Below are 27,052 nucleotides of genomic sequence, written 5' to 3'. Positions count from 1 at the left end.
CTTCCATTTTTCTGTTTACATCTACTAGCAGAGGATAAAGTGATTGAACAAGTGTGCATGAATACTTGCAAATAACCTCAGCAACAGCCAACACCCATCACGGACTATGTGATTGCTTCCTGGACACATGTGCTCACTGTTACGATTTTCTATCGAGTCACAGAATTTAGTGCCATTTTCCAATAATGAAATGGTTCTTAGTATACATGCTAGAATGAAATACATTGCTAGGTCACAGTGCAAAGAGCACCGTGGCTTTGGATTCAGTTGCATAAATTGACTTGTCCTGCCCTCCTGCTTAAACAGCCGTCTGTAAAACCTGCCCGATTTCATGAATATCTGGCCTGGCATTTGAATGTACATGCATTACAAATGATAAATTCAAAATGACAAGGTAGGCTTGATGGCAGTTTGTCTGCTAGAGACAGGGGGCCTCTGGATGCTCTCTTTGCTGGCCATCTGCACGGTGCAGCCCCCTGGTTTTCCTGCCAAGTCCCCCATGGTTGGTTGTGACATTGTCAGTTTGGTTTTTAGAACTCCAGTGTCTGATTCAGTGCTCTCTGTGCCCTCCAGGAAGATGTCTGCCTTGGACCCTTACTTCTGTATTATCCTTAGTAACCTTGTCTGCATCCATGGCGTCAGTGGTGATCCTCTGGGGATAATCTCCAGTTCTCCAGTCCCTAGTCTTACCCATCTCTAAGCTCCAGGCATAACTTTCCTCCTGCTTTCCACACCTTTCCTCTTGCTAGCCACTTCAGAACCAAATCTATCAAACACAGCAACTCTCCTTAGCCACATCTGCCTTTCTTCCTGGCTTCCCCTTTCACTCACCCCTCAGTCTTCCAGACTTGGGATTCTCTTTGTGTTCTGACCTTGTCTGTGCTCCCTAGACACCCGCATCCCATCTGTGGGCACGTCCCAGCCCGCCAAACACATCCACTGAGTCTTCCCTGACCTGCTCTTCCCCCACCAAGAGTAATACCCCGTATCTACCCACACCTGTCTTGTGGCTTGTGTCTCAGAACGGAACAGGTTTGGATGCTCACAGTCTTTTCATCCCACCTAAACTCTCAAATTGGAGGCACTTCATCTTATTTATCTTTCTCTCCTCTGAGGGACCTATTTCAGGGCCCTGCCTATCCTACTGAGCTAGAGACAGTGGATGTGGAGGCAGGACATTTTTTTGGTGGAAGTTGCCTAGAGACCATGCATCCTAAACTCCGTCTTATTTAGCCTCACAAACCCCCACCCCCACGGGTACCTCAGTAAATCTCATGATCAGCTCTTAGGGATCAATGTGGAAAAGAGATAAGAAAATAGAGGCACATGGAAAAGGGCCAGCAGAGATCTCCTGATGCAGGTCAGCTGAAGGAGGTATTCATAAGCAGGGCGACTGGCGCTGAGTCCAGGTCGACTTTATTCATAACTCCTGCGGCACTGGCCCCGGAGATAGTTGAACCTAGCAAGTGAGGTTTGCCACAAGTCAGAAAACCACAGTGACTCATTTAAGAAGCATTCTGCTGACTGCACAGGCCACTTCAGCAGGGCCACCAGGGTGCGAGAACTGTGGCCACAGCTGCTGCCCCGGCAGCAGGAAACGGGCCCCCTGCTTCGGGGCCTCGTAGCACCATAGTCGATCCCTCTGTGTAACTTTGCTGAGTGAAGGGATTCTATTAAATGTGCATGCTTTTCAAATTTCTTTTTCCCATACGTCGCTTCATTAATAGATGTGAATGGACAACCCAGAAGTGGGAGTGTGCTGATTTAATATGAGGGTAAGCTAATCATGGCCACTAGATATGCAGGTCCTAAAACCTGGAACCTATGAATGTTATCTTATGTGGGAGGGAAAAAGGTTTTGGCAGATGTGATTCAGTTAAGGATCTTGGGTGGGGAGATCATCTTGGATTATCTGGCTGGGTCCTAAGGGCAGTCCCAAATATCCTTATAAAAGAGAGGCACAGGGAAACTTGACAGAAGAGAAGAAAGCCATGTGACTGAAACAGCAAAACAGAAGTGGAGAGAAAAGATGTAAACCACTGGCTTTGAAGCTAGAGGAAGGGGCTGTAAACTAAGGAATACAAAAAGTGTGGCCCTGGACTCTGCAAAAGGCAAGGAAATAGATCCCCCCACTCCTTCCCCAGAACCTCTGGACTCCTGTCACTGCCTTGGTAATAGCCCCATATGATTCATCTTAGACCTCTGAGCTCCAAAACTGCAAAACCTAAATTGGTACTGTGTTAAATCACCAAATTTGTAGTAATTTGTCACAGCAGCCATAGGAAACTAATACAGTTATTAATGTTCTCATTCCTCCCACTTTTAGCAGCTCGGATCACAACACAGAGCACTTTGCATTAAGTTATCAAAAAATAATTTGGCTCAGAAATCATTTGTATTTCAAGTGTCATGAAGTGAAAACTCTAACATTAAAATGAGGAGGCTGTGAGCAGTGCCCAGGATGGCTTTGGATTTTGCAGACAAAGACAGTTCTCTGAGAAGTGATGCTCTTCGATGGCTCTTCTCCCTCCAGGAGAGAAAGCAATGCTGAAAAATATTTCATACCAGAGGGAAGGTTATTCAAGTATGACTTTGCCTTTGCAGTGTAGTTGGAAATTGGTGGAAGAAGGATATGAGTCCCTAAGGATAATGGTTCAGAATCAGCAAATCCATCCGTTCTAAACTTGCCCTGGTTCAGATGCACATCCCTAGTGGACTAAATTGTTACAATAGCTTCTTAATCCATGTTTTTACTTCCGCTCATATCCATTTATATTGGAGATTCTCAAATCTGGGGCACAAAGAGGAAAAGCAACAGGAGACCCTCAAGATGCAAAGGGAGGAGTGTATTTCCAACTACACAGCCCACTTACTACCCCCACACCACTACCTCAAAAGGGAACAGTGAGAACAGTTGCTGATGGAGTGTTCTGGACATGCACATGGTGTGGCGGCAAAACAGTGAGAAACATTGTCTCACACTAAATAACAAATATACTAAATGTTCAACTGGCCACATCACACCTATTCTTAAAACACTTCCAGTCTACATACCTAAGAGAAGTGAAAACATAAAAATATGCCCATGATGTCCATAATGGCCTTATTCATAATAGCCAAAAAGTGGAAACAACCCAAATGTTCATCAATGGAGGAACGGTTAAACAAAATGTGGTATATCCATACAATGGACTATTATTTGGCCATAAAAAGCAAGTTCATGGATGACCCTCGAAAACTATGCTAATTGAAAGAAGCCAGCCATGAAAGACCACATATTGTGTGATTCCTTTCATATGAAATGTTCAGAATAGGCAAATTCATGGAGACTAAAAGTAGATTCGTGGTTGCCAGAGGCCAGAGCCTGAGTGGGAAGGGGATGGAGAGTGACTGCTATGAGGTACGGGGTTTCTTCTTGGGGTGATGACAATGTCCTAAAATTAGATTGTGTTGATAGTTGCACAACTCTGTGAAAATACTAAAAACCACTGAGTTGTATTCTTTAAACAAGTGACTTGCTTGGTATGTGAATTATATCTCCATAAAAGTGCTTCTTTTAAATAAACAAATCCTTCCAGGCCTGTCATCAGAGCAGTGGTTCTCAAACTTTGGTGTACATCAGAAATATCTGTAGAGCTTTTTAAAATAAAGACTACTGGGTTCTACCCTCAGATACTGATTCTGTCTAGGTAGGGCCCAATGAACTTGCATTTCTGACAGGTTTCTGGGCGATGCTGATAGAGCTGGTTGGAGATCACACTTTGAGAAGCACTGATGGATGGGCTCCCACTGAAGCTCTTCAGCTTGGCCATGAAGCCTTTCACAAGCTGGCTCTGCCTGTTTGGTGCCCATTTCTCTGCAGGCTGCATCTCATCTTAACCTTAATTCATATAAATCTGTTTTTGGTTCCACTATACATTCCGGCCATATATTGGGTGTTGTTTTATTCCTAGTATCTAGCCCAAATGCCTGGCCCAAAGTGGATATTCAATTAATGTTTTCGGACTGTTGGGCCCAGACCATCCCAGCACCCTGTCGTCTCACACAAACAAATAACTACTTCCTCCTAAAGCTAGTGCTACCTCCTTATCCAAATCCCCTGGGAAAAGGGCCATAAAGAAAAAGGAATGAAAAAGCCAAACAGTTTTCATGAAGTATAAACCTAGAAATTACAAATCTACCAAAATATGTAAGCCATATGTCCTTGAGCGCATAGCCAAAGGGGAGACTCTCATTAGAGTTAACTAACTTCAGTGTGCACAGACTTCAGAAACACCACCGGGAAATGAATGGTGAGTCTTTTCTGTTAAGATGAACAGAAAAGTACAGCAGGCAGCTTTATCCATAAGCAGAGGGTAGCAGCTCCAGCTGTCACAATGAATGTGTCTTAACTGTCACACTCTTAGGTGTGAAGCCTGGTGAAAAATGACACTTCCTTTATGTCATCACCATATGATTCAGGGGAAAGGGAAACTTATTTAGACATGTTTAATTATATCAGAAAGACTATACCAATGTGATATGAAGCCAGACCCCCCCCCCTTAGGCCTAAGTTATTTCTTGCCAGTAGGTTTGGTGAGACCTGTTAACTTGCGTGGCATACCGAAGAACAGACCAAGGGTGGCTTACCCCCACACTTCATCCCATGACCTCCTTCAGCCACACTGATGACCTCCAACCCATTGTAAGCAGAATGCCGGCTTTGCCAGTGCTCTTTCAGATCAGGCCCCCAGACGTCCTGACACTTAAATTGCTTCTCCTCCCATGTAGAAATTCTGGAGGCACTGTTGACACTGACATTGAGAAGCCATACTGGAAATATATTGCTTTTGGATTCTTGTATTTGAAACGTACATCACAGGACATAAGCCTCTGTCTTGTTCTCCTAGTTTTATCACCCGTGAAACAGGATGATAGCTCCTGAAAGATGGCAGCGTTTGGCAAGCTGGTTATCCTTTACCAGGAATTATAAGCACAAAAAGGACTAACGACTAATTGTTCTCTTAGAGAATGTCTTTCACCAGAGGATTCACAGTATTAGCTCTTCTATGTGTCTCCCTCTGGATATCCTACAGGGATTAAAGAAATAGTATTTATAAAGTTCTATACATTCTTTAACTGAGTATGATAGGTTTATTTCACTTAACTTAATGTCCTCCAAGTTGATCTATGTTGTCACATGTGGCAGAATTTCCTTTTTTGTGGGGAGAGGGCTGAATCATGTCCTATTGTGTGTATAAACCACATTTCCTAATTCATTCATTACTCAATGGCCATTTAGGTTGTTTCCACATCTTGGCTACTATGAATAGCGCTGCGGTGAACACAGGAATGCTAAGTGAAATAAGCCAGTCACAGAGGGGCAAGAACTGCATGACTGTACTTATATGCAATAACTAAAATAGTGTAACTCATAGACGCAGAGTAGAGTGGTAGTTGCCAGGGGCTGGGAGAAGGGGGAAGCAAGGAGATAATGCGTATAGAGCCTCAGTTGTGCAAGATGAATAAGTTCTAGAGATCTCCTGTAGAATGCAATGCCTAGGGTTAACAATACTGTATTGTACACTTAAAAAATTAAGTGGATCTCATGTTAAGTGTTCTCACAATAAAGAAATTAAAAGCAATAGCTGAAAGGAATAAATTTGTTCTTAAAATGTAAATGATAAACATATCCAAGTCTATTTTTATAAAATAAAGAAAATTACACTAACTTTTTAAAAGTTGAGAAAAATAAAAGTATAATAGAGGTTTATGGTTAGTGCATATTTCCTATAACCTAATTCCTCAACCTAATTCATTTATATGCCCTGTTTCCCTTTCTCATTGCTTCCAACTTAACATGATAGGAACTAATCCTGACAATTTAGATGCCAGCTTCAGAGGGGAAGAGCTTACTCATATATGGGAAATTTTCTCTTGATTTTTCCCTACAGAATACTTCTAGACTGTCTTCATAAGCTGCTTGATGACAACCTAAGAGTTGGCCTTGCTATACTACAGAATGCACCAATGTGCGTGGCATGTGTAAGGCCAAGAAACCGAGTGAAATAATGTGAAAATAAAGTCACAGTCTTCTATAAAATCATAACTTTTAGGAGAATTCTGGCATTAACAAAGTTAACTCAGGTTTTAATTGCATCATGCTTACTTCAAGGATGAAGGAAGAAAAAAGTTCACATTGAACAGTAAAAGAGACAAATACATGTATAATAAAATTATATTCACAAATTTTTGTAAGCCTAGGCTCAGGCTCACAGTGAAGCAGAAAAACCACATCAAAAGATTAGCAGCAGCAGCAGAAAAATTCACAGGTAGGCAGATTTCAGTTCAGTATAAATAAGGAAAGTCTACCAATTATAGCTCTAGAATAAGCCTTTCAAAACATAATGAAGTGGAAATACTGGTACAAGTATGGGAAAATACAAGAAGGTCTCAAGGGAAATGCACAAATAAATTATGTTACATCCATGTACTGGACTATTTCGTAGCTGTTTAAAAAAATAGAGTAAATCTTTACATATTGATTTGGAGGGCCACTGTATTAACTGGGGAAGGGGTGGTGAGCAAGTTGTGAAAAGTATGTATGGGATGATTTTTAAAGGTTGTTGTGCTATATGTCTGTGTTTATGCATCTAGTTGAAAATATGGAAGCTACACACCAAACTGCAAACAATGGCAACCTTTAAGGGTAGGACTAAAGGGGGAAGACAGAGACTTTGTGTGATTAGGAGATATTTGGCTTGATACAAGGGTGCATTATATTTTCATTTTAAAAGGTAACAAAGCTTTTTAGAATTTGTTGCAAGGTCATTGGAAAACATACAAGAAATGAAAAAAAATCTCCCACTCCCTAGTGTGGCCAGAGTCTGGATGCCCTTTACAATGTCGTAGAGGAGATTCTTGTGATGGATGGGAGGGGGTTAGTGCACGTGCATGCACACACAGCTCTTGTCAAGGTCACCAGTGACTTCCATGTTGTCAAACCTAATGATCACTTTTCAGCTCTCATCTAATCAGCAGCATCAAAAGTAGCTGATCACCCCCTTCTTTTTGAAACACTTCTTCACCTGGCTTCCAAGAACCACTTCCTCTTGGTTTTCTACCCAACTGGCTCTACTTCTCAGTTTCCTTTGCTATGTCCTCTTCATCACACAAACCTCCAGATGCTGAAAGGCTGAAGGCCCAGTCCTTGGATCTCTTTTTTCTCCATCTGCATTCATTCCCCACATGTTTTCATCCAATCTCAAGACATCAAATATTATATATGTATTGTTAAACAAAATTTTTATCTCCTGTATTGATCTCTCCTCCAAACTCTAGATTTCTATCCCCAAATACCTAATTAATAGCTCCACTGGAGGTTTAGCTTCTCATGGCCAAATCTAAATTTCAGATGATGTGAACTATTTCTTCCATACCTGCCCATCCCCATTTTCCTATAGTCTCTCCCATCTCAGAAAGTGGCAACTCCACCCTTTCAGTTGTTCAGGCCCCAAATCTTAGTCATCCATGACTCCTTTATCTTACAGCCCACATCTAATCCAAAATCCAGCTTAGCAATTCCAATGGCAGAATCTCTTACCATTTCCACCATTACTACCCCGGGCTAAACCATCACCATCTCTTACTTGTACTTTGGCAATATCTTCCTACTCAAATTTTTATTTGTCTTTGTGCCCCTACAGTCAACTTGCTGCATGCTGCCAGAACCATCCTTTAAAAATATAATTTATATCAGGTTACTTCTCTGTGCAAAGCTCTTCAAGGACGTCTCATTGCACCTCATGACTCACTGCATTCCAGTCATCCTGTCTCTGATGTTCTTCGAGTGTGCCAGGCATGGGTTCTTATCCCAAATCCCTAATTAGGAACCCTCAAAATTCCTCCCACCCACTGCCTGAGCTTCTACCCCATTTTTCAACACGCAGCATGCAATGTCAAGGGCTAGGGATGCAGCGTGAGGGACAAAGAACACGGCCAAAAAGGGAGTGTTGTTGACAAAATAAGCAAAAGCGGGTGGTAAAGGGATTCTCCCAATAGAGAAATGTTGCCCTGAGTCTTTTGTTCCTTTAATCATACTTTAGAATCTACCATCAATATGGCTGGTAACTCTGCGAAACTCTTTGTTTTCCACATTGGCTGATGGTATTAGGATTTAGTTCCATTTCATGATTTCATCAGCAAAGCAACCAGGGTTAAACTTGAGGACATTTTGCTTCTGGTCAAGGCTTTTTGCAATGCCACTATCTTATTCAATGAGAAGTGGTGAATTACAGGTACAAGTATTCCGTGGCTCAGAAAACATGAGCTCTTCTTGATGTGTGAAGTATAGTTTAGTCTTGTTAGTTCCCAGTCCCATCTCCTAAACCAATCTTCATCCAATACTTTAACACAAACACATTTCACTACTCATCATGTGAAAGAATGTATATAGCAGGTGTCTCAGATTGAAAAAATGTGCTTTATAAACATGTTTAGAGAATCAGATGATGTAGACCTGTAGTTTTCACCATGGGTGAAATAAATACAAAGTTAAAGTATTAAACAAAGCCACCTTATCCTAAGGTAAAGAGTCAACAGACCGAATCCACTGGTCCTCTCTTCTTTTCCTCCACTGCATGTTTTGCTCTTTAAAATGTTTAAAAAGTAATTGGTAGACGGAAATTCTATAGAATCTAATCTCCATGTGTAACTGTTTTATTTAGCCTCGTGGTCACTTCTATCCCCTGCACTCAGCTCAATCCCCAGCACATGATAGGTGCTGACTAATATTTGTTGAACGAATGCTCTGGAAGGTAGGCAAGATGATGAGGGAGGCTATAGACAGGACTCATTTTTACAAGCTGCCTAACATGTGCCAGGCATGTGTTAGGTGCTCAGAACATGAAAAAACAAAAAACACAAGACATCCTCTATCTCACATCTCTCACAGTTTGGTGGTTAGATAAGAAAAACAAGCCCCTAATATATCATGTGAGAAGTGTTATAATGGGGGTGATGATGGAAACACAAAGGGAACACAGGTGTAAGAAGACAGGGAAGGCTTCTGGAGGAAGTGCTACCTAATATGAACCCTGACACATGAGTAAGAGTGAGCCTGCTAATGTGAGGGGTAAAGGGATCTCCCCAAGAAAAGGGAACAACATATGCAAAAGCACGGGGCCAGGGAACACAGCTTTCACAGGGGACTGAAAGGCTTTCAGTAAGACTAGATCTTGGAGAGCAAAGGAGTTAAAAAGACTTAAGACTGAGTGCCTAGATCACAGAGTCTTGCTAATTTTTGAAGCTTATCTCTTTGGGTACATGTTCAAAACCCTTTAGATTTATTTTTTGATGGATAAATACATAAAGGTTTTTAAAATTATCAAATAGATTTTTGGATAATGTATTCACATCCACATCTTTACTATGGATGAGGGTTTAGTTTATTAAGAAGTATATTCCAGAATGTTTTCTAATGACTGCTAGAAGACAGAGACCTGTTTTCTGGACTTTGGCAGGGAAATCAGGTAACAAGTGGTACTTCTGTCCCATATATGTCCTAAACTTCATGGTTTCACCTATACTGTCTCAGCTTGTAATTATCATAGATTGAGGAGAGAGAAAAAGGGAGGAAGGGGAGAAAGGCAAAAGCAGAGAGGAAGAGTCCACCTTTGTTCTCTCCAAATGCTTAATGAAACCTTGTATCTAGAGTTAGGATGCTGTATTTTTATGCCACAGTCCAGATATAAAATGCATTTCAGTATGGTTCAATCACTTAAATTTCGGTTGGTAGGTCTGCAGTCTGATTTAGAGATCTGGCATCAGTTTTGTCAGGATGTTTTCTGTTACATGTTTCTGCTTTCAGACACAAGCCACTAGATATAAATCTTTTCCAAGGGAGTTAAATTTATGTAAACTAGATTATAAAACTTAGATTTTCAAATGCCATTTATAATTGCCTGGATTCCTAAATAGCCTCTTTAGTTCAATCCCGGTGCTGCTACATCTGTTCTCAGCTCAGCAGTCACGGTTATAATTTTTAAAAGTCAGCCAGACCATATTACATTGTTGGTCAAAACATCCCCCCAAAATAGCATCCCACTTCACTCCAGGTGAAAGCCAGAGTCCTTACAGGGGCCTGTATGGCTGTATGTGATCAAGCCCTCCTGCAGCCTCACTGCTGTTAACTTCTCTGACCCACCTCCAGCCACACAAGTCTCATGGCTCTTCTCTAAACATGCCATGTACCCTCCTACTACCACAGGGCCTTTGCACAAACTCATCTCTCTGCCTGAAATGAGCTTCTCTCAGAAATTTGCAAGTCTCCCTTCCTTACCTCCTTCAGGTCTTTACTCAAATGTTAGCTTCTCATGAGGCCATACACTTAAAACTTCATCACAGCCCTCTATCCCACTTACCTTGCTCTCCTATTTTTGCTACAATAGTTTTCATCTTCAAACATACTATATAAGCTATTTATTATATTTATTGCCAATAGAGTGCAATTTCCATAATAGTGGGAACTTTTGTCTCTTTTGCTCATGATACATCCCAAGCACCTAGAACAGAGCCTGGCATATTTACATATGCTCCATAAATACATACTGAATGAAGTGCCATAATAAAACTTTGTACAACTAGTCAAGACTGAATACTAGAGTCAGTACCCTTAATTTTGGCAGAAGATCTGATTTTAAAATTTGCATATAAACTTATTTTCTTATATGCAGAACAAACCCAGATTCTATTTTGAAGAGCATACTAGCATTACTCATTTCACAATCCTGGCAAAGAGTGTGTGTGCACTATTATTTAAGTATATATGTAGCAGGAAAACACAGCAAATGTGTTTGCTTTACAAAATCATCACAGTAAGGTAACTTAAGAGGGAAGGACAGATTGAAGTCTGTGGAAGATTTATTTCTTTCTAAAACTGGCATAATAATATCTATGGGAACTATTGGCTTAAAACCAACAGGAGCCAGTTGGAGCACTTGCAGAAGACTAGTATTCTAAGAGATTAAAAATTTATTCTCTCCTTTAAAATTTAAGAACCTCTATTTAAAGGCATACTTGCATATGCCCCCCCCCAAATCTTATAAAAGCTCACTGTCTTTACAGCAATAAATAAGAATTGATAATGAATGTGGTAGTACTACTCTTAAATGTCATCTCTACAAATACAAGTGCACAGGAAAATCTGCCCATTTCCAAGGCTTATACTTCCTGGTAAAAACTATGAAGATGTGAAAATCTAACAACTGGATAGCACTGGGTTTCTCATTTATTTCTAATTTAATTATAAATTTAAGAGGATCATGGAACGTCTAATAACATTGCATAATAGTTGGCTGGCCCAGTGACAGGCAATGATGGATTAAGTGTCCTCTGTCTTAGCTCTTTAATCTATTAAAATGAGTCTTTAAAAGTTGGACCGAGATCTGATCAATCTGGAAATTTGCTGACTTGGGGGTGAGGGGTGGTATAGTGCATGCTTAGCCTGCATGAGGTCCTGGGTTCAATACCCAGTATAGTACCTCCATTAAAAAATAGTAAATAAACCTGAATTACCTTCCCCCAGAAAACAAACAAACAAAAGAATTTTTAAAAAGAAAGGGAAAAAAATTACTGAATATATACTGTGGTGATAGTAGGGCAAAACCCACTGAGAATACAAAAAAACCACCAGATAGAATAGTCTCATTCATAGCAAATAAGCACGTTTACTTTTACAGTATTCATTGTGATCCTGTTGCATTGTGGTAATAGAAAACTTGATCACAAAGACATACTTTTAAGAAAGCCAAATCCAGCACTTCAGAGTAAACTTCTACCTGTTAGGCCAACTAAGTAGACCAAGTATACCTGTATACTCTTACAGCCTGTAACAGTAAGGTACCTCCACTCTTAAACACTAGAAAAGAATCTATCATTTCACAAGTTTTGAGTTCTCTTAAAGATAGAATTCAAGAATGGTTTATTGATTTAAAGTATAATAAATAAATTATTTTGTGGGTTGACAATATGGTTACAGGTGGAACTTCACCATCATCTACTATATAAGCTTCATACAGTCATTAAATGGCTCATTACCATGCTCATTAATCAAACAAGTATTTATTAAGTGACTACTATGTGCCAGACAGTGCTAGATGCTAGGGAATTAGAGATGAAAGAAAGAAGCAAAGTTCTTGCTCTCAAAGAGCTTCTTTGACCAGGAGAAGACAGGCAATAAACAAGTAAACACAGAAATATTTTCAGATGGTAATAATGCTATGAAAACAACAAACTGGGACACTATTATAAAATGACTGAGAATGGAGTAGGAATGGGATGGAATGGTCAGGGATGGTCTTGCTAAGGAGATAATATCTGAGCTAAGATTGCATGAAGAGAAGCAGCAAATCATGTCAAATGCCAAGGTAGGAGAAACAACGGTGCCAAGGCCCTACAGAAGGAGTGAGCTTTGTTTTTGAATAACAGAAAGGAAACCAGTGTGCCTTGACTGTACTGAGTGAGATAAAGGGAGATGCAAGATAAAATCAGAGATGGGCAGCATCCAGATCATAGTCAGCCTTGTAGAAGTTTTCTTTTCTTTTCCTTCCTTTTCTTTTTCTTTCTCTCAATTTTTAAAATATTATGAGAAGACTTTAGAGGCTTTTTAAGCAAAGAAGGGAGATAATCTGATTTTTTTCTATAAGAATATCTATGTAGAATGACTATGTAGATTTTAAAAAGTCAAATAGAACCTCTAGAAATAAAATACATCATAGAAGCTAAAAATTTAATGAACTGGTTAAACAACAAATTCAATACAGCTGAAGGAAGATTTAGTGAACTGGAAAATAGACTGGAAAAATATCAGCCATAATGTAGCTCAGAAAGACAAGCGTGAATATATGAAAGGATAGATATGTAGGAGGAAAGGATGAAAAGGCCTAATGATTGCAGTTCCAGAAAGACAGAGACAATGCGGGAATGGGAAGACTGGATCAGGTTGCTTTAGATTGCTTATTCGAAGATAAGGCAGAGAATTTCATAAATGATTAAAAAAAATACTAGTTCACAAAATCAAGCATTTCAACAACTCTTAAGCAAAATAAAGTAAAAGAAATCTACACCTAAATACATCACAGTGAAATGGCATAGCACCAAACACACAGAGAAAAACTTAAAAGCCACACAGAAAAGGATGAGTTACCACCAAAGGAATAGCTAGACCAACAGGTAATCTTTCAAGAACAATAATGGAGGACAAATGATGAGAAAGTCTCATATGCACTGAGAGGAAACTCTGTGTGCCTAGAATTCTATACTCAGAAAAATATCTTTTAAGAAGATATTAAGGAGAAATGAATATGGTTTCAGGCAAACAAAAATAGAGAGAGGTTGCACTAGGAGAGTTTCCCTATCAGAGGAAATTCTGAAAATTTCAAGTCACGCAGAAGGAGCATGGTTTCAGTATGAGATGGAAATGGGTTAAAGAGTAAGAGAGTAGTAAATATGTTGATAAATCTAAGTAAACAATGATTGTATTAAAAATATCTTGAAGGATTGAGAATTAATTAAAATATAAAACCACAATAATAGTATTAAGGTAGGAAAAAATGTCATTAAAGTGTTCTATGTTATTGTAGTAACCAGAAAGTTGATACAGATATTTCATAAGGCAAATGTGAATATTTTTAAGAGTAAGTATTGAAAAAAGAGGAAGAAAAATGTGTAAATTCCTAGCTAGTAAAGGGGAAAGGGCAACCGTTAAAAATTAATAAATCTTTAAAAGGGAAAGAAAAGATCAAAAAAAGAAATGTAGAGCACGTGGGACAAATAGGTTGAAATTAGATGGTAGAAATCAATTTTAAAAGTTCACTAGTTACATTAAATGTAAATGAATTAATGCTCCTGACACAAAGCAAACATTGTCAGACTGGAGTTTTAAAAATCCAGATACATGTTGTCTAAAAGAAACATGTAAAATGAAAGGAACAGAAAGGCAGAAGTAGAACACCAGTAACATTTAGCCAGGAAACTGTCACTATATTAATTTCAGATACTAGAAAGCTGTAAGGCCAAAAGCATTATTAACCAGTAACATCCTGAAAAAGCTATCATAACCAGTTTCTTCTCTTTCTTTTATTTCCCTTTCTCCTTTTCCTCCTAATTCCCTCTCTGTGTCTCAGAAGCAGATCATTTTTTTTTTTTTTTTTGCCTGTTTTTCTCCGTGCAGTCCTCTTTGCTCTTCTCGCTTGGGTTTCCTAGCGCAGAGTGCACACCAGTTGGGCCCATTATCCCCAACATGATAATGTGGGAAGCAGTTCTGAAGAATTGTTGTTTAAAGACTTTTTTATAGGATGAAAGAGAGAATATTCTGGGATTAGCCTTATTGCCTGTCAGTTTGAGCCCTCAATACCCATAAAACTCCTTAGTCTTTGCTTTGTGAGAGATTCTCTGAGTGACCTTAAACAGGTAACTTACCTCATTTCCCTTCACTTGTATTTAAAGTGAGAAGTCATATCTGTAACTAAGTAAGCAAAGATGCTGATAATGAAAAGCCAATGATTGTACAGTTCTTGAGATGTTTGTAAAAGCAATAAAAGTAGTTTAGATTACAGACCTACTGGCTACTCATTCACTTATCACAGAGATTTGCAGTACAAAAAAGTGTGTCCGTCAGCCAGTCAAACCAGAAAGGACTGGATAAGCCTTTGAATGTGTGAGGGCACAGTGGTTATAACAGCCTCGCCCCAATGCAGCTACGCACAACAGCCCAGATCCTGCTGTCATCCTAGTTTTATGCCTGGCAGTTGATTTCAAAAGGCCACTAAGTCCAACCTCTGGCTTTGGACAGAACCATGCTTAGGGGAAAATAAAGTGCTTCTTAATGATTCTTTTTAAAAATTTAGATTATTAAAAAAAAGACCTCACTTCATATATCTCATATCTCCAAGGCCCAACTTTACATTCTCAGATGGAAATACAAATTTTGAGTGGCATTTAATTTTGAAAGCCTCAAACTGATTTTTTTCCTCTCTCTGACGTCTACCCTGACTTGATAAGTACCCAATGTGATTATTTCAGGGAGGCTGCATGGAGTCGCCACTGTAAGTGACCTTGAATACGTTATTTAACTTCTCTGTGCTCTGTTTCCCAGAGCCTAGCTCATAGGCTGGTGAGGCTGGAATAAGATAATACATAGAATTTAGAGACTATAATATATGGTCCTAGAGCTCTCCCCACACTCAAAGCTCTAAGTCGTAAAGGCCCCTCTTACTTTGCAGAAAGGAGAAGGGAAAAATACATACTAATAATTTACCTCTAACCAAGCATTGAAAGGTGGGAAAAAGATAAGATACCTTTTGTAAATTTTCAACAGTGAAATTCATGGGCCGTCAAGAGAGCAGCAGCTAAGAGTAATATATCCCTGTCCTTTATTTAACTTGGCTTTATATGGACAAGAACTGTTATAAGAACGAAAGGGAAGAAGTATATGTCTTTATATATTAGATAGATGTGCATGGGTAGGAGGCAGGGAGGGAGAGAGGAAGACATGAAGGAAGGAAGGGGAGAGAAAAATTCAGAACAGTTTAAAACAGCAGCACATCTACCATGATACATTACATACTACTGTGGCAAAATGAGTAGTTTTAGTGTGTAACTGCTCGAATGAAATCTTCCATATAATTTTGGACCTTTTGGTAATAATTGGAAACTTTTTGTAATATTCAGCATCAGCACATGGCATTGAGATATTGTCTTATCTTTATTACCAAATCTTTAGTCCTTTTGACTTTCCTTTTGGAGTTGGGGAAACCACCTAAACCTTGGCCAGGATAGTGTGGGAAAAATGACTTAGAAATTAGGTTCTGCTTTCAGGTCCATGGTAGCATAAGGAATGTGGCACAGATGTCAAACAGACTCTGTGATGGTCACTAACCATTGCATAGCTCCTTGTTCATGGTAAACAGACAACAAATGTAAGATGATAATGATGACTGAAGCCCCACTAAACTGAGAGCCTAAAGGTTCCATTCCAATTCTGATTTGGGAAATGGGCCATTACAGAAGGAAATTTTAATAATGAGGTTGACAGAAGAAAATATTGTACCATATCCTGATTCAGATTAAGGAATTAAAAAAAAATCCACCCTTTTTCCTAATTGGCTCAAAGGAATAAAAGCCACTTGGTTCAGGAGGAAAATGAAAGTATGAATCAGTAAGTGAGAAATACAAATGAGCCGAGGGCCAGCCTCAGTTAATAAATGCAACCTTGCCTTGACCTTTCAACCTACAGTATAGAGAAGATTATGGGCTCAGTGCTTTTGGCTTTGGTTTGTAACCCATGTAATTAATTTGGAATGAAAGGTATAAAGGTAGGAAATCCCTTCAAAATCTGAAACTAGGATTGTGGACTTTGATAACCAGGACCAGTTTTTAGCCACAGCCCTCTCCTGCCACAGGCGTGTTTTGGCAGGTGTAATCCCCAAACAACCGGCTATTTAAGGTTTAAACCTCTCATGTGGTTCCAACAACTCCTTTCTTTGTAGAAGAATCATTGTGGGAATTTGAAAATTACAACACAGAAAAGCTTTAGAAGTTCATGCAAAGATGGTTTTTGGCATAAAGGCACACAATCTATGTTATGCTGTTAACTGTATTCCTTATTGTGTCAGTTTAATTTCTAAGGTGTGGTCAAGTTAAATGCAGCGATCATACTACAAGCAAAGATGGTTTAATTTTCTATTTTTGATGCTGTTATTTGTCTGTAGTCAGAAGGGGTAAAGAAAACTTTAAATTGAAGTATCAAGAAGTCATCATATTAAAATGTGTGTATATGTATTGTTACCTCAGTAATATTAATAACATCATATGCATGCTTATGAGCTTAGAAGACTAGAAAAATGTCCTTATGTCAATTAGTCTTAGTCTTTCTGCAGTATTTACAACTTAGTGTGTACTGAACTGACCCCTGACTTTTTATAAGTGGGACTCTTTTTTTCCCCCCTTAAGTCATTTTTATTTCAATGAATAAACCATTGTTATTTGGTCCTTAAGGGGGGCAATTTCCCATGCAGTAATAGGTCCACTCTGATCAAAAATCTAGTCAAATGGATTCTGGAGACATTTTTAGTGTGATCAGGTCACAGGTGGGAGGCAGATGGCTGGCTGGCAGGTGCCCTGTGAGAGTTCACTACAGTCTACTGACATTGTCATGCTTCCGCCGCTCTGTCAAGGGGAGCACGAGGAATTTGCAAAACCACAGTTACTTCCATACAGCTGGAAACAAACCAAAAAGTCCACCTAAGAAATGACATTAACCTTAAACGAGAATCTTACCCAGTTCTGGGTTCTAACCTGAATTGCTAATCAGAGAGCTTTGGTGGGAGAAACCCTTTTCTTTCTGGCTATCCCTGTGCAAGCTGGGCTGACTCACTCACCATCACACCCCTGCTGGTTTCAAGTGCTTCTGGCATCCCTAGTAATCCCCTAGGACTCCAACCCTCCCTGTTCTCCATGTGAGCCTGAATCACTGGCTTCTCTGTCCTCCTGATGTGGAGCTCACTGCATCAGCTCCACTCCAGTCCTCTGATGCCATGCCCATCTCTTCCCAGCCTTTGAACCACAGCGCTCCTGTAGGGTTTCGGGCATCCCTCATCCTTTGGCCCTGGCTCCGTCAAAGACAGGAAAGAGCACTTCCTGTTCATATCCTGGTCCCACCAAACCCCAACCCTCCTCCAGCTCTTTGGCTGGTACTCAGCCTGTCCACTCAAGACAATTTCTAAATTATCCATTGGTGCTTTCGACACCACTCAAAATAAGTAAGAAGATGTCAAGGAACTAAGGTTTTCTTTCTTTTTTTTTTTTTTTTCTTTGAAGGTAGGATAAAAGGAAGGATAAAGTTGTACCCAGTCCTTGTAAGCGAGGTGACTATGCCCCACAGTATCAGGAGAGTGACAGGCATTCTGGAGGTTGCCATGGATACCATTCTGGTTTTCTGTTTTCTTCCAGAAGGACCAACATACTTCAGAATAATATATAACTTTAGAATGCCCATCCTTCCCAGAAGCAGGTTAAATGGTGCATGGCAGCAATTGCCAGCTCTCTAACAAACCTCATGTTCCTCTTCTTCCCGGGCACACAGCTAGACTACCTTTCCAGAAGATTAGTTCTTGCCAAGAAACTGTGGGCTGAGGCGGTATGTGTCACCTTTTGGCCAAGACTCTTAAGAAGCAGGTGTGTCTCTTGCACATGCTCCCCCTCTGCTTGCTGTGGGTGTAAGTGGTAAAGAGGCCCAGCAGATGGAGGAAATATAAACAGAAGCTGAGATTCTCTGAAATTCTGTGTGGAAGAAAACTGCCCACCAACGAGGAACACCCCCGTTGGCCTGCTCCATGGACAAAAACCTCTACTGTGTTTGAGTCATCGTATATTCAGGTGTCTTTTTGGTACAGGTGGCAGGTCTACACTGGCAGGTCTATTTTAGAGCATTAAAGCACACGAATGTCAGAATTCCGGGCCTTTATCCTGGAAACTACAAGAGGGACTAGTCAAAAGGGAAGGGAAGCAGGAAGGAATTATAATGCGAATAACTACAAACATTTACTGCACATGTAACCCTGTGCTGGGCCTTGTGTCAAATGCATCACACACACTGTCTCATTTAATTTCATTTATTCCTCATAACAACTTAAGGAAATAGTACTATTATTAGCCTCATTACTCAGATGTGGAAACCGAGGCAAACCTGTTGATTCTGTAGCTCAAGCTCTAGCTGAGTGTCCACTAGGCACTTTGTACAGTTAATTTCATCTTCACAACAACTTGTAAAATAGGCATTATTATCCCCATTTGAAAGATGAGTATGCTTTAAGTTTCAGCAGAGATAAATAATTTGTCTGAGCATACACAACTGGACAGTTTCAGGCCAAGGTCTGAGTGGCTCTCAAGCTCTCTCTCTTTCCATCACACCACTGAGGTCAGAATCTAGGTAGAGGGGAGGGGTCATTTGGACTAAGTTTCCCTCCAGTTTCTGGGTCTCAGGTGTCTCGGAGGTTGACCTCTTAGTTCTGGGGCCCTGGAACCACTGCTGTCATCACTATTTGTCAGCTCTGGAGACACGGGGATTCCTGCCAGGTCACACAGGTCATGTTCACCAGACTCCGCCGCATGTCACTGAGCCTTTTGTTCACACTGGTGACACACTGGCTGGGCCTGAAATGTGAGTCAGCCCATCCTTTGCCACAGCCTAACTGCAGGGAGCATTTCCTCAGGCAGTGTGAGATCAGTCTCGTTCAGGTCTAACCGAAGAATGGAAGCCAGTGGCACAGAAGCTCAACCTTTAAATGAATAAAGGGTTTACATGTCACAGGAGCTATGGTCCCAGTCCACACATCTGTCTCAGAAACCCCTGAAGTCACAGAGGGCCAGCAGGAATCCTGTTTTTATAAGGACCTCCTGACCCTCTGAGAAAAAATACTCTGGGAATGCCATTGCAGATCAGGACATGGGAACTGATTGGAACAAAGATGGAGGAAAACAGGTATGGCTCCTGAGTAGAAGTGAAGAGTGGGGTGGAGGGAAACCATTTCTGTCTGTCCTCATACTTGGCCTTTCCTGGATGGCCCACGCTCTCATTCTGTCCCTCCTGGCCCCTCAAGGGCTCGTCGACACATCAAGCAATCCCTCCAGACCATGCCCCCTCCCTTCTCCCTCCTGACTTACTCTAGGGATGATTGGCGTATCTAGGGGAACTGGTCAGTGCTGGAGGCTCATGGTGGGACAAGGTGCTGGCATCACAGAACCTCTGGACCTGTGCTGTCAAACTGAAAGACCGAGGCCACTTTGGGACCAAAGAGCCATGGTCTCATATCCATCACATAATCAGTAGTCACTTGTGGTTGAGAAAAGCACTGAGGCCCCTGAAGGAGCTGGAGCTCCTCTCTGGTGTAGACCCAGCTGGGCCACAGCAGGGACTGCAGAGCAATGGCAGGAGGCTACTGTGGTGCCCAAGGTGGGAGAGCCCACCATGTTTTCAGGGTTTCCTAGGACCAGGGCTGCCACAGCAGCAGCCCCAGGTGGTCCCAGAACACTGGGAAGGACAGGAGGAGGGGGTTCCCAGATCACACTCTTCCATACTGAGCATCAGAAGAATATGTGGGAGGGGCAGCCTCTCACTCCTTCTAGTCATGCCCATCCCTTCTCTCAGTGGTAGACAGAGGGAGTCTTTTCTGAATACTTGTCTGGTCATGTCACCCTTATCTGTCTTGCCCATGCTCTTAGGATTATGACCAAACATCACTGTGGCCTACAGGACACTACAGAGCACTTGCCTACCCCTGTAATCCCAATTCATTTCATTGTGTCACTCCTCCCTACTCTATGCAGCTCAAGAATGATTATTTTATGTCTGTAAATCCCATGAGGACTAAATTCATGTCTTCTAACTCATCATTTTGTAATGCACTTAGCTTATCTGGCTAATGTAGATGGTACTCACTCAGGATTGGTTGGTTAGTTGAATGAATAGCTGACAGAAGAGCCAACAGTCTTGCAGAAAAGTTAGGTCAGTGCTGGAGCAAATCCCCCTGTGTTTGCAGCATGAGCCCTTAGCTTTCCCTTGGTTGGGGTGGCACAGAGAGGCAGGGCACAGGTCAGGCCCGAATGTCAAAGGTTAACAAGGGCTTCCATCAAATCCTTACCAGCAGATGTATCAACAGAAGCAAGTTTTACTGACTCATATGGTTTTTAGAAAGGGGTGTGAAATAAATTCAACAAATGAACATAAGAAATGAAATTTCACTGAATATGTAGCTTTAAAATGACTTGGAGGAACACCACCAATTCAGTTTTTTAGTTCCCTCCATTGTGCAGTGATGGTACAAGCCAGGGCCAGAAAAATGAGGCAGGAATCAGGAAATAGTTTTGCCCTGCTGCCAACAGGATGCCATGCAATCCCATATGTCGAGAGGTTTTAAGAGGCAGCCCTGGTCAAGGCTCCCTGTCAAGTAACATCAGGCCACAGCCCTCCATGCAGGAAAAGCTTCTCTCACTTCTGACAGGACTGGAAGTGTGGCAGTTTAAATTTTGGTTTTTCCCTCACGATGGTAGATTCCCTACCATAATTTCATTCAGGAAGGATTCTGAATGTGGCGTGACCCAGAGGATATAAAAGAAAGGGCAGGATACCACGTGAGTCAGAGTTGATGCAGATTAGTTAAGTGCAACCTAAGAGGCTCCTATGTAAATAAGGAAATGTGTCCCAGATAACAAAGGCAGAAAGATTTACCAGATTTACCAAGGTAGTGATAACAAACAAACAGCACACGTAAATTGAGTTATATTGGAGCAAGACCGGTGGTCTAACATGAGCTCACTGCTTAAGCAAACTCATAAATACAAAACCATCTGCAGAGCGTTACCATCTTTTAACTGCAGAGTTTAAAGATTGAGGGATGTTGTTAACAAGGAAGCGGGTTTTTGCTGTGTTTTCCAGTGCTTGTGTGCTGTCAGCAACATGTTAACTGGCCTTTGCTTGGATACTCAGCCAGACAGATGAACTATTATTTAGAAGACCTGCAGTGGAAGCCCTTGACAATGCGTGATAGACCGGAACCATTAACACAGATTCAATGAGTTTTGCTCTAGACTAAGCTCACTCTTTACACAGGAGCAGGCGGGTTAATTTCAACACAGGATTTTCACATTTATTATCTTGTGCTCCTACTGTCTCCTACTTACTAAGAAATTCTGTTATCTGAAAAAGAGTTTCTTTTTCCACTTTTTTTAGAGTCAATAGCAATGATCCAGGAGTGAATTACTCAGTTTTGAGGCTTAATCATAGAAGTTTATTTAGGGGAAAGCAAATAGAATGAGGGTGAGCCAACAAACAAACAAACAAACAAACAAACATATTAGAAGTAGCAGAGGGAATTGTTTGAAATTACACAGCAACCATTAGACGCCAAATCTTGTCTACTGATACATGGGAGACCCTGGGAGTTGCACCTTGCTAGGTATGCTTGCTGCGGCTGAGACAGAAATAAAGCAGAATGCAGGCAGCTGAGAACTCCCGAAGCACACAATCAGGCCTAGAGCAGTGGTTCTCACCTGGCTGCTCAGGAGAATCCCGTGTGGGGGCTCTCAAACCCCCAGTACTTAAGCCCTACCCCCAGAGAATCAGATTTCCTTCTTCTGGGGTAGGGCATGAGTATTAATCAAAAGCTCCTTGAGTGATTCCTTTGTGAGCTCAGACTGGGAAACACTGATCTAAGAAGGGAGGATGCAGCTGAGAAAGGCAAGGGAGAGGGAGAACACGCAGTGGGGCACAGACCCTCCACTCAGCTCAGAAACCCACAGGAACAGCAAACCACTGCGACTGCTGTTTTTCTCCAAGCTACTTACGCCACGTTCAGTGCTTGTGACACTAATGTACTTAGACCATTTGTATGCTGCTGCACGATGCCTCTAAACACTGGGTGCAACTTTAACTGCTAAGCTCACATGAAGTCCATTTCATGACAGTCATACTTTGTATTATCCACACCCTCTTCTCCCCATCACCCTTGTGAATTGAGAGAGGACTCCAGCACCAATCCCGTTCACTTACTTTAATACCTTGTAATCCGTAGCCAGGGGGGCCAGGAAGGCCAGGCAAACCTTTCTGCCCAATATCACCCTGTTCAAAGATAGAGAGAAAAGGAAGAGAATTAGGAGATGTAGAAAGAAACAACAGACTACTGCTCTGGGCTTCATTGTGACTCTAGTCTGGTCGAGACCTACATCCACGCAGCCCATGAGCTGTATCATATTTTAGATAAAGCAGTGTTTTTCCAAAATTTTTAAGCCATAGAATTGTTTGCAAAAATTTTACATATAACCCAACTATGAATAGATAAGGCAGAGCTGATTGGCATAATATGGAGAAGTGCTGGCCCCACAGCATTGTCTGCTTGGGCCCTACCTCCAACCCCTAGAACACCAGGGATTCGAAGACCACTCACACATACTTCTGTGTAGCCTTTAACATGTTGCTCCATTTCAGTGTAGAGTGCTAATTAATGTGGGTTTCAGTTAAAGACTCAGTGGCTATTGATGTGGATCAGGGATGAATTTTTAAGAAAATACGTAAGTGAAGCAAAAACAATATCATTTCACAGTGTGTGTTCCTTACAGCATAGGTTGACCCCATGTTTCTTAAGGAAAGACTTCTATGGTCAAGTAAGATTGGGAAATATTTATACCATGGTATATGCCTCTCCTTGGACGTCTCTAGAGTATATTAATATATCAATGCCCCTAAGAAGTCCTACAGTAGAGAAATTAGTCTAACTTTGTCCCAGAGGTTCCCAAATTAACGTTTGATGGAACAAGCTTTACGAAATGCTGAGTTAATGTAAGTTACTGTATAAGTCAGCCTTTTTCTTTCCAATATATGAAAAAGCTTTATTTTTTCTGATTGTAAAGAGGAAGATTTTTTTCTGCAAAAAAAAAAAAATTAAAAACAAAAATGACAATAAAGAAAATAAATAGACCTAGCATTCCATCACCCAGTGATAAGAACTACTAATATCTTGGGAGGATCTTCATCCATATAAAGTGACCTTCAAGGTTAAGAAATAGTCCACTGCCAAAATGGACTTGATTGTTTAAAAGGAGATAAACTAAGAATCTTGGTAATTCTGAGATCCTCAGTAAAATATCTGACAACTAAAGCCTTTTCCCTTTCCTCTCTGATAATAGGGTTCTAATTCACATTTGTGCATTTGAGATGTGAATATGTCTATTTGAAATTTGAATTTGTCATGGATGGTTTACTGAAACCCATTTTCCCTGTGAACATGCCTGATACTTCTTTACCTTATTTTTTGAACAAATCAAAGAACTATTTACTGAGCAAATGGATGAATAATTAAAACAGGGCTTCTCAATCTCAGCATAATTCACATTTTGAGATGGGTAGTTCGTCATTCTGGGGGGGCTGTCCTGTGCACTGCAGGGTGTTTAGCAGCATCCCTGGCATCTGCCACTAGATGCCAGGAGCCCTCCTCCCCCAAGTGTGACATGACGCCCCAGAATGATTCCAGACATTGCCAAATGTCCCCCGGGGGTGGAGAGGGGAGACAAAATCTCCCTCATTGAGAAACACTGGATTAAAAGAAGAAAAGAATAAATAATCACCAAGAGAAATAGAAATGAGAGCAAAGGGAGTCAAAGGAAGCTCCTCTCACCTTCCAAGGGGACGTACATCTAGACCCTGGCACTGAGGCCCTGACAGAGTAGACTACGCATATAGGACACAAAAGGTACATGAGCTGGCATCTTGTGGAAAGGCTACCACAGGCACCTCTGGCCAAGGGAAAGGCAGGCTTCCTTCGATGGCAGTCCCTCTGAAGAACGTGGACGTATTTGGAGCACCTTGCAGTCACTTTTTAAAGGGACACTACCTTTCTAATTTCTTTGGGCAGGGGGTGGGGGGAAGCGAATGGCTTTATAAACTTAAATGTTCTATTTTACTGAAAGTTTACCTGATATGGGAAAATAAGTCTTCATCAACTGTGAAGGAAAAGAATCAGTCAACATCAGAATGAACACTCCTGTGCAGTCCATGTTCACTTGGTCACAAATGGTACCTGACCCTCGCACGGAGCACAAAGCTGAGGACTCACTCACCTTTGGCCCTGGGGCTCCTATGCCCCGAGGCCCAGTGGGACCTGGAAGGCCTCTGACACCAGGCTCTCCCTGAAAAGACACAATGAGTGACAAGTTACTCATTTTTTTAACTTTATGTTGAATAATATTTCATATAAAACTTCATATTAAAAATAGTTCATATGAACTTTAATATTCAGAAATAAATTTTAAAATCTCAGACACTTGAATTTGACTAAGATAATAATTGGGCCCTTTTCTCCCAGATCACCTTTCTCTGCTTGATCAAGGGAGCATTCTCTCACTGTTTTCATTTCTTACTTCCATTTATCAAGCCAGTTGATAAGGGTTCATTTCAAAGCAATCAAGGCAATTAACTTCTTGGCAACCTTAATATGTACTTTTTCAGAACTCCCTTCTCTGGAATTTGGAAAAGTAATTACTGTCATTGTGAAGCGGGGCAGGGTGAAGAGATGAGTGAAAAACAACCTTTAAAGGATGTAACCCCATCCTGAACTAGTCGCTCTTATTTTTTTACGCGACAAAGATTGGCTCAAGGACACTTCTGCCTCCACTACAGTGGTTGTGACTGAAGGGTGGGTTCCCTAAAGGCTTTCAGTTTCTCCAGAGCGTGACAGTTTCATCACAGGCAACTATCACCAGAAAGCAGGTGGGACCTGATTAGGGTAGGTTAGACCTGTTTGAGATACGGATGATGGAAAGAAGCACAGAAATGAAAATCTCTTTATTAAGCATCTTCTGTGTACCCAACACTATGCTGTGAATGTTCATATACATTATTCAGTATAATCTGGTAGTCACAAGAATCCTGTATGACAGTGATGACTAATTTATCTAACTTCTCTGAATCTCAGTAAATTCATCAGATGCTATAGAAAATCATGTCTATCTTTCATGGGGATGACAATGAAGGAAGACAAAGAATGTAGTGCATCTAATTTCTTTGGAGAGGGGAAGCAAATGGCTTCGTAAACCGAAATGTTCTAGCACAGAGTAGGTACTTGGTAAATGTTGACTCCCTACCCAACCTGGTTTTCTAAAGACGGAACTGAAGTTTGCCCAAAGCTGCACAGCTATTGAGAGGCAGTGCTGAGAGGATGTGGAGAAATAGGAACCTTTGTGTGATGCTGGTGCAGCCACTTTGGAAAACAGTTCAGCAGTTTCTTAAAAAGTTCAACGTAATTTTACCATATGATCTAGTCATTTCACTCCGAGGTATACACCCCCCAAAAATGAAAACATATGTCCACATGAAGACTTACATACAAATGCTCTCAGCAGAACTATTCATAACAGCCAAAAACTGGGACTAGCCTAAATACCCATCAACTGGTAAACAGATAGACAAACTGGGGTATAGTCAGCAATAAATGGGAACGAACTACAGCTCTATGCTACAAGATGGAGGAACCTCAAAAACATTATTCTTAATGAAAGAAGCCCCATATATGAGATCACATACTGTTTGGTTCCATTTATATGAAATGTCCAGAAAAGGCAAATCTACAGAGACAAGAAGTCAGTCAGTGGTTGCCAAGGGCCAGGAATAGGAACGAGGAAGGGGGATTAACTATAAATGGGTAGGAGGGATCTTGTTGGGGGGATGAGAATGTCCTAAAACTAATTTGTAGTGATGGTTGTACAACTTGGGTAAATTTATTTTTTAAAAAAATCATTGAATTGTATATTTGAAATAGGTGAATTCTATGATGTGTAAAATATGCCTCAATAAAATTATATATATAAAAAAAAGGCAGAGCCAGGCTTTGAACCTAGAATTCCCAAGTTCTTTGCCCAAGGTCCTATTTTGTCCATATTCTGTCAAAAGCTAAATAGCTTATAGCTTTCAACAGAGCAAAAAACATGGATTATAAGAAATGGATTAGAAGCCCATATTTTGTTTAGCTTTACTTTCTACTTACAAACTCTAAAATACTTCTAGAGAAAATAAGGCTTTTAAAACAATGAGGACAGCCATTAAACTTTATCTTACCACTGAGTTCATTCTTTTAATCTCTACTTTCATAATTACATATTTCCCCTTTGCTTACAGGCCCCTTTTATGATTTGGTCTCCTCTCTCCAACTCTTCCACTTAGAACTTAGCTGCTTTTGAGACCACAGGTACTAATTATCTCTTTAACACCTCTCGTTTTCTGACTCCCAGCTTTCAGGGACACCAAGTTTCTCCCAACTTAAATGATCACTCCTATCATCAAGAGCTCCAAGTACAGAACATGAACTTTTCCTGTATTATACAGATGTCTATTATCTCTTCTTTCTTGAGTACCTTGGAAGTACCTTTAGAGGAGTATCTATAAATTCACTGAGTGAGAGTCTCCAGGTATACCTGATCCACACACTTGCTCCATGTTCTCTCTCGTTTAGTTCTCTCCAGCCCTTCC

General features: G+C 40.8%; 1 protein-coding gene across 2 annotated transcripts in view; it reads right to left on the bottom strand.

The window, feature by feature from the left end:
- Window positions 1–27,052, bottom strand: part of COL28A1 (collagen type XXVIII alpha 1 chain) — a 156,769-nt gene that overhangs the window by 42,169 nt on the left and 87,548 nt on the right. For both annotated transcript variants that reach the window (XM_032483961.1, XM_032483963.1), the window contains exons 26-27: window positions 24,649–24,717; window positions 22,586–22,654 (exon numbers count right to left, since the gene is read on the bottom strand). In XM_032483961.1, the coding sequence (XP_032339852.1) occupies window positions 22,586–22,654; window positions 24,649–24,717 (138 nt within the window). The remainder of the gene's footprint in view (window positions 1–22,585; window positions 22,655–24,648; window positions 24,718–27,052) is intronic.

This window comes from Camelus ferus, chromosome 7, assembly GCF_009834535.1.
Source record: "Camelus ferus isolate YT-003-E chromosome 7, BCGSAC_Cfer_1.0, whole genome shotgun sequence".
In the NCBI taxonomy this organism is placed as follows: domain Eukaryota; kingdom Metazoa; phylum Chordata; class Mammalia; order Artiodactyla; family Camelidae; genus Camelus; species Camelus ferus.
This window is presented reverse-complemented; position numbering and strand designations above follow the sequence as displayed.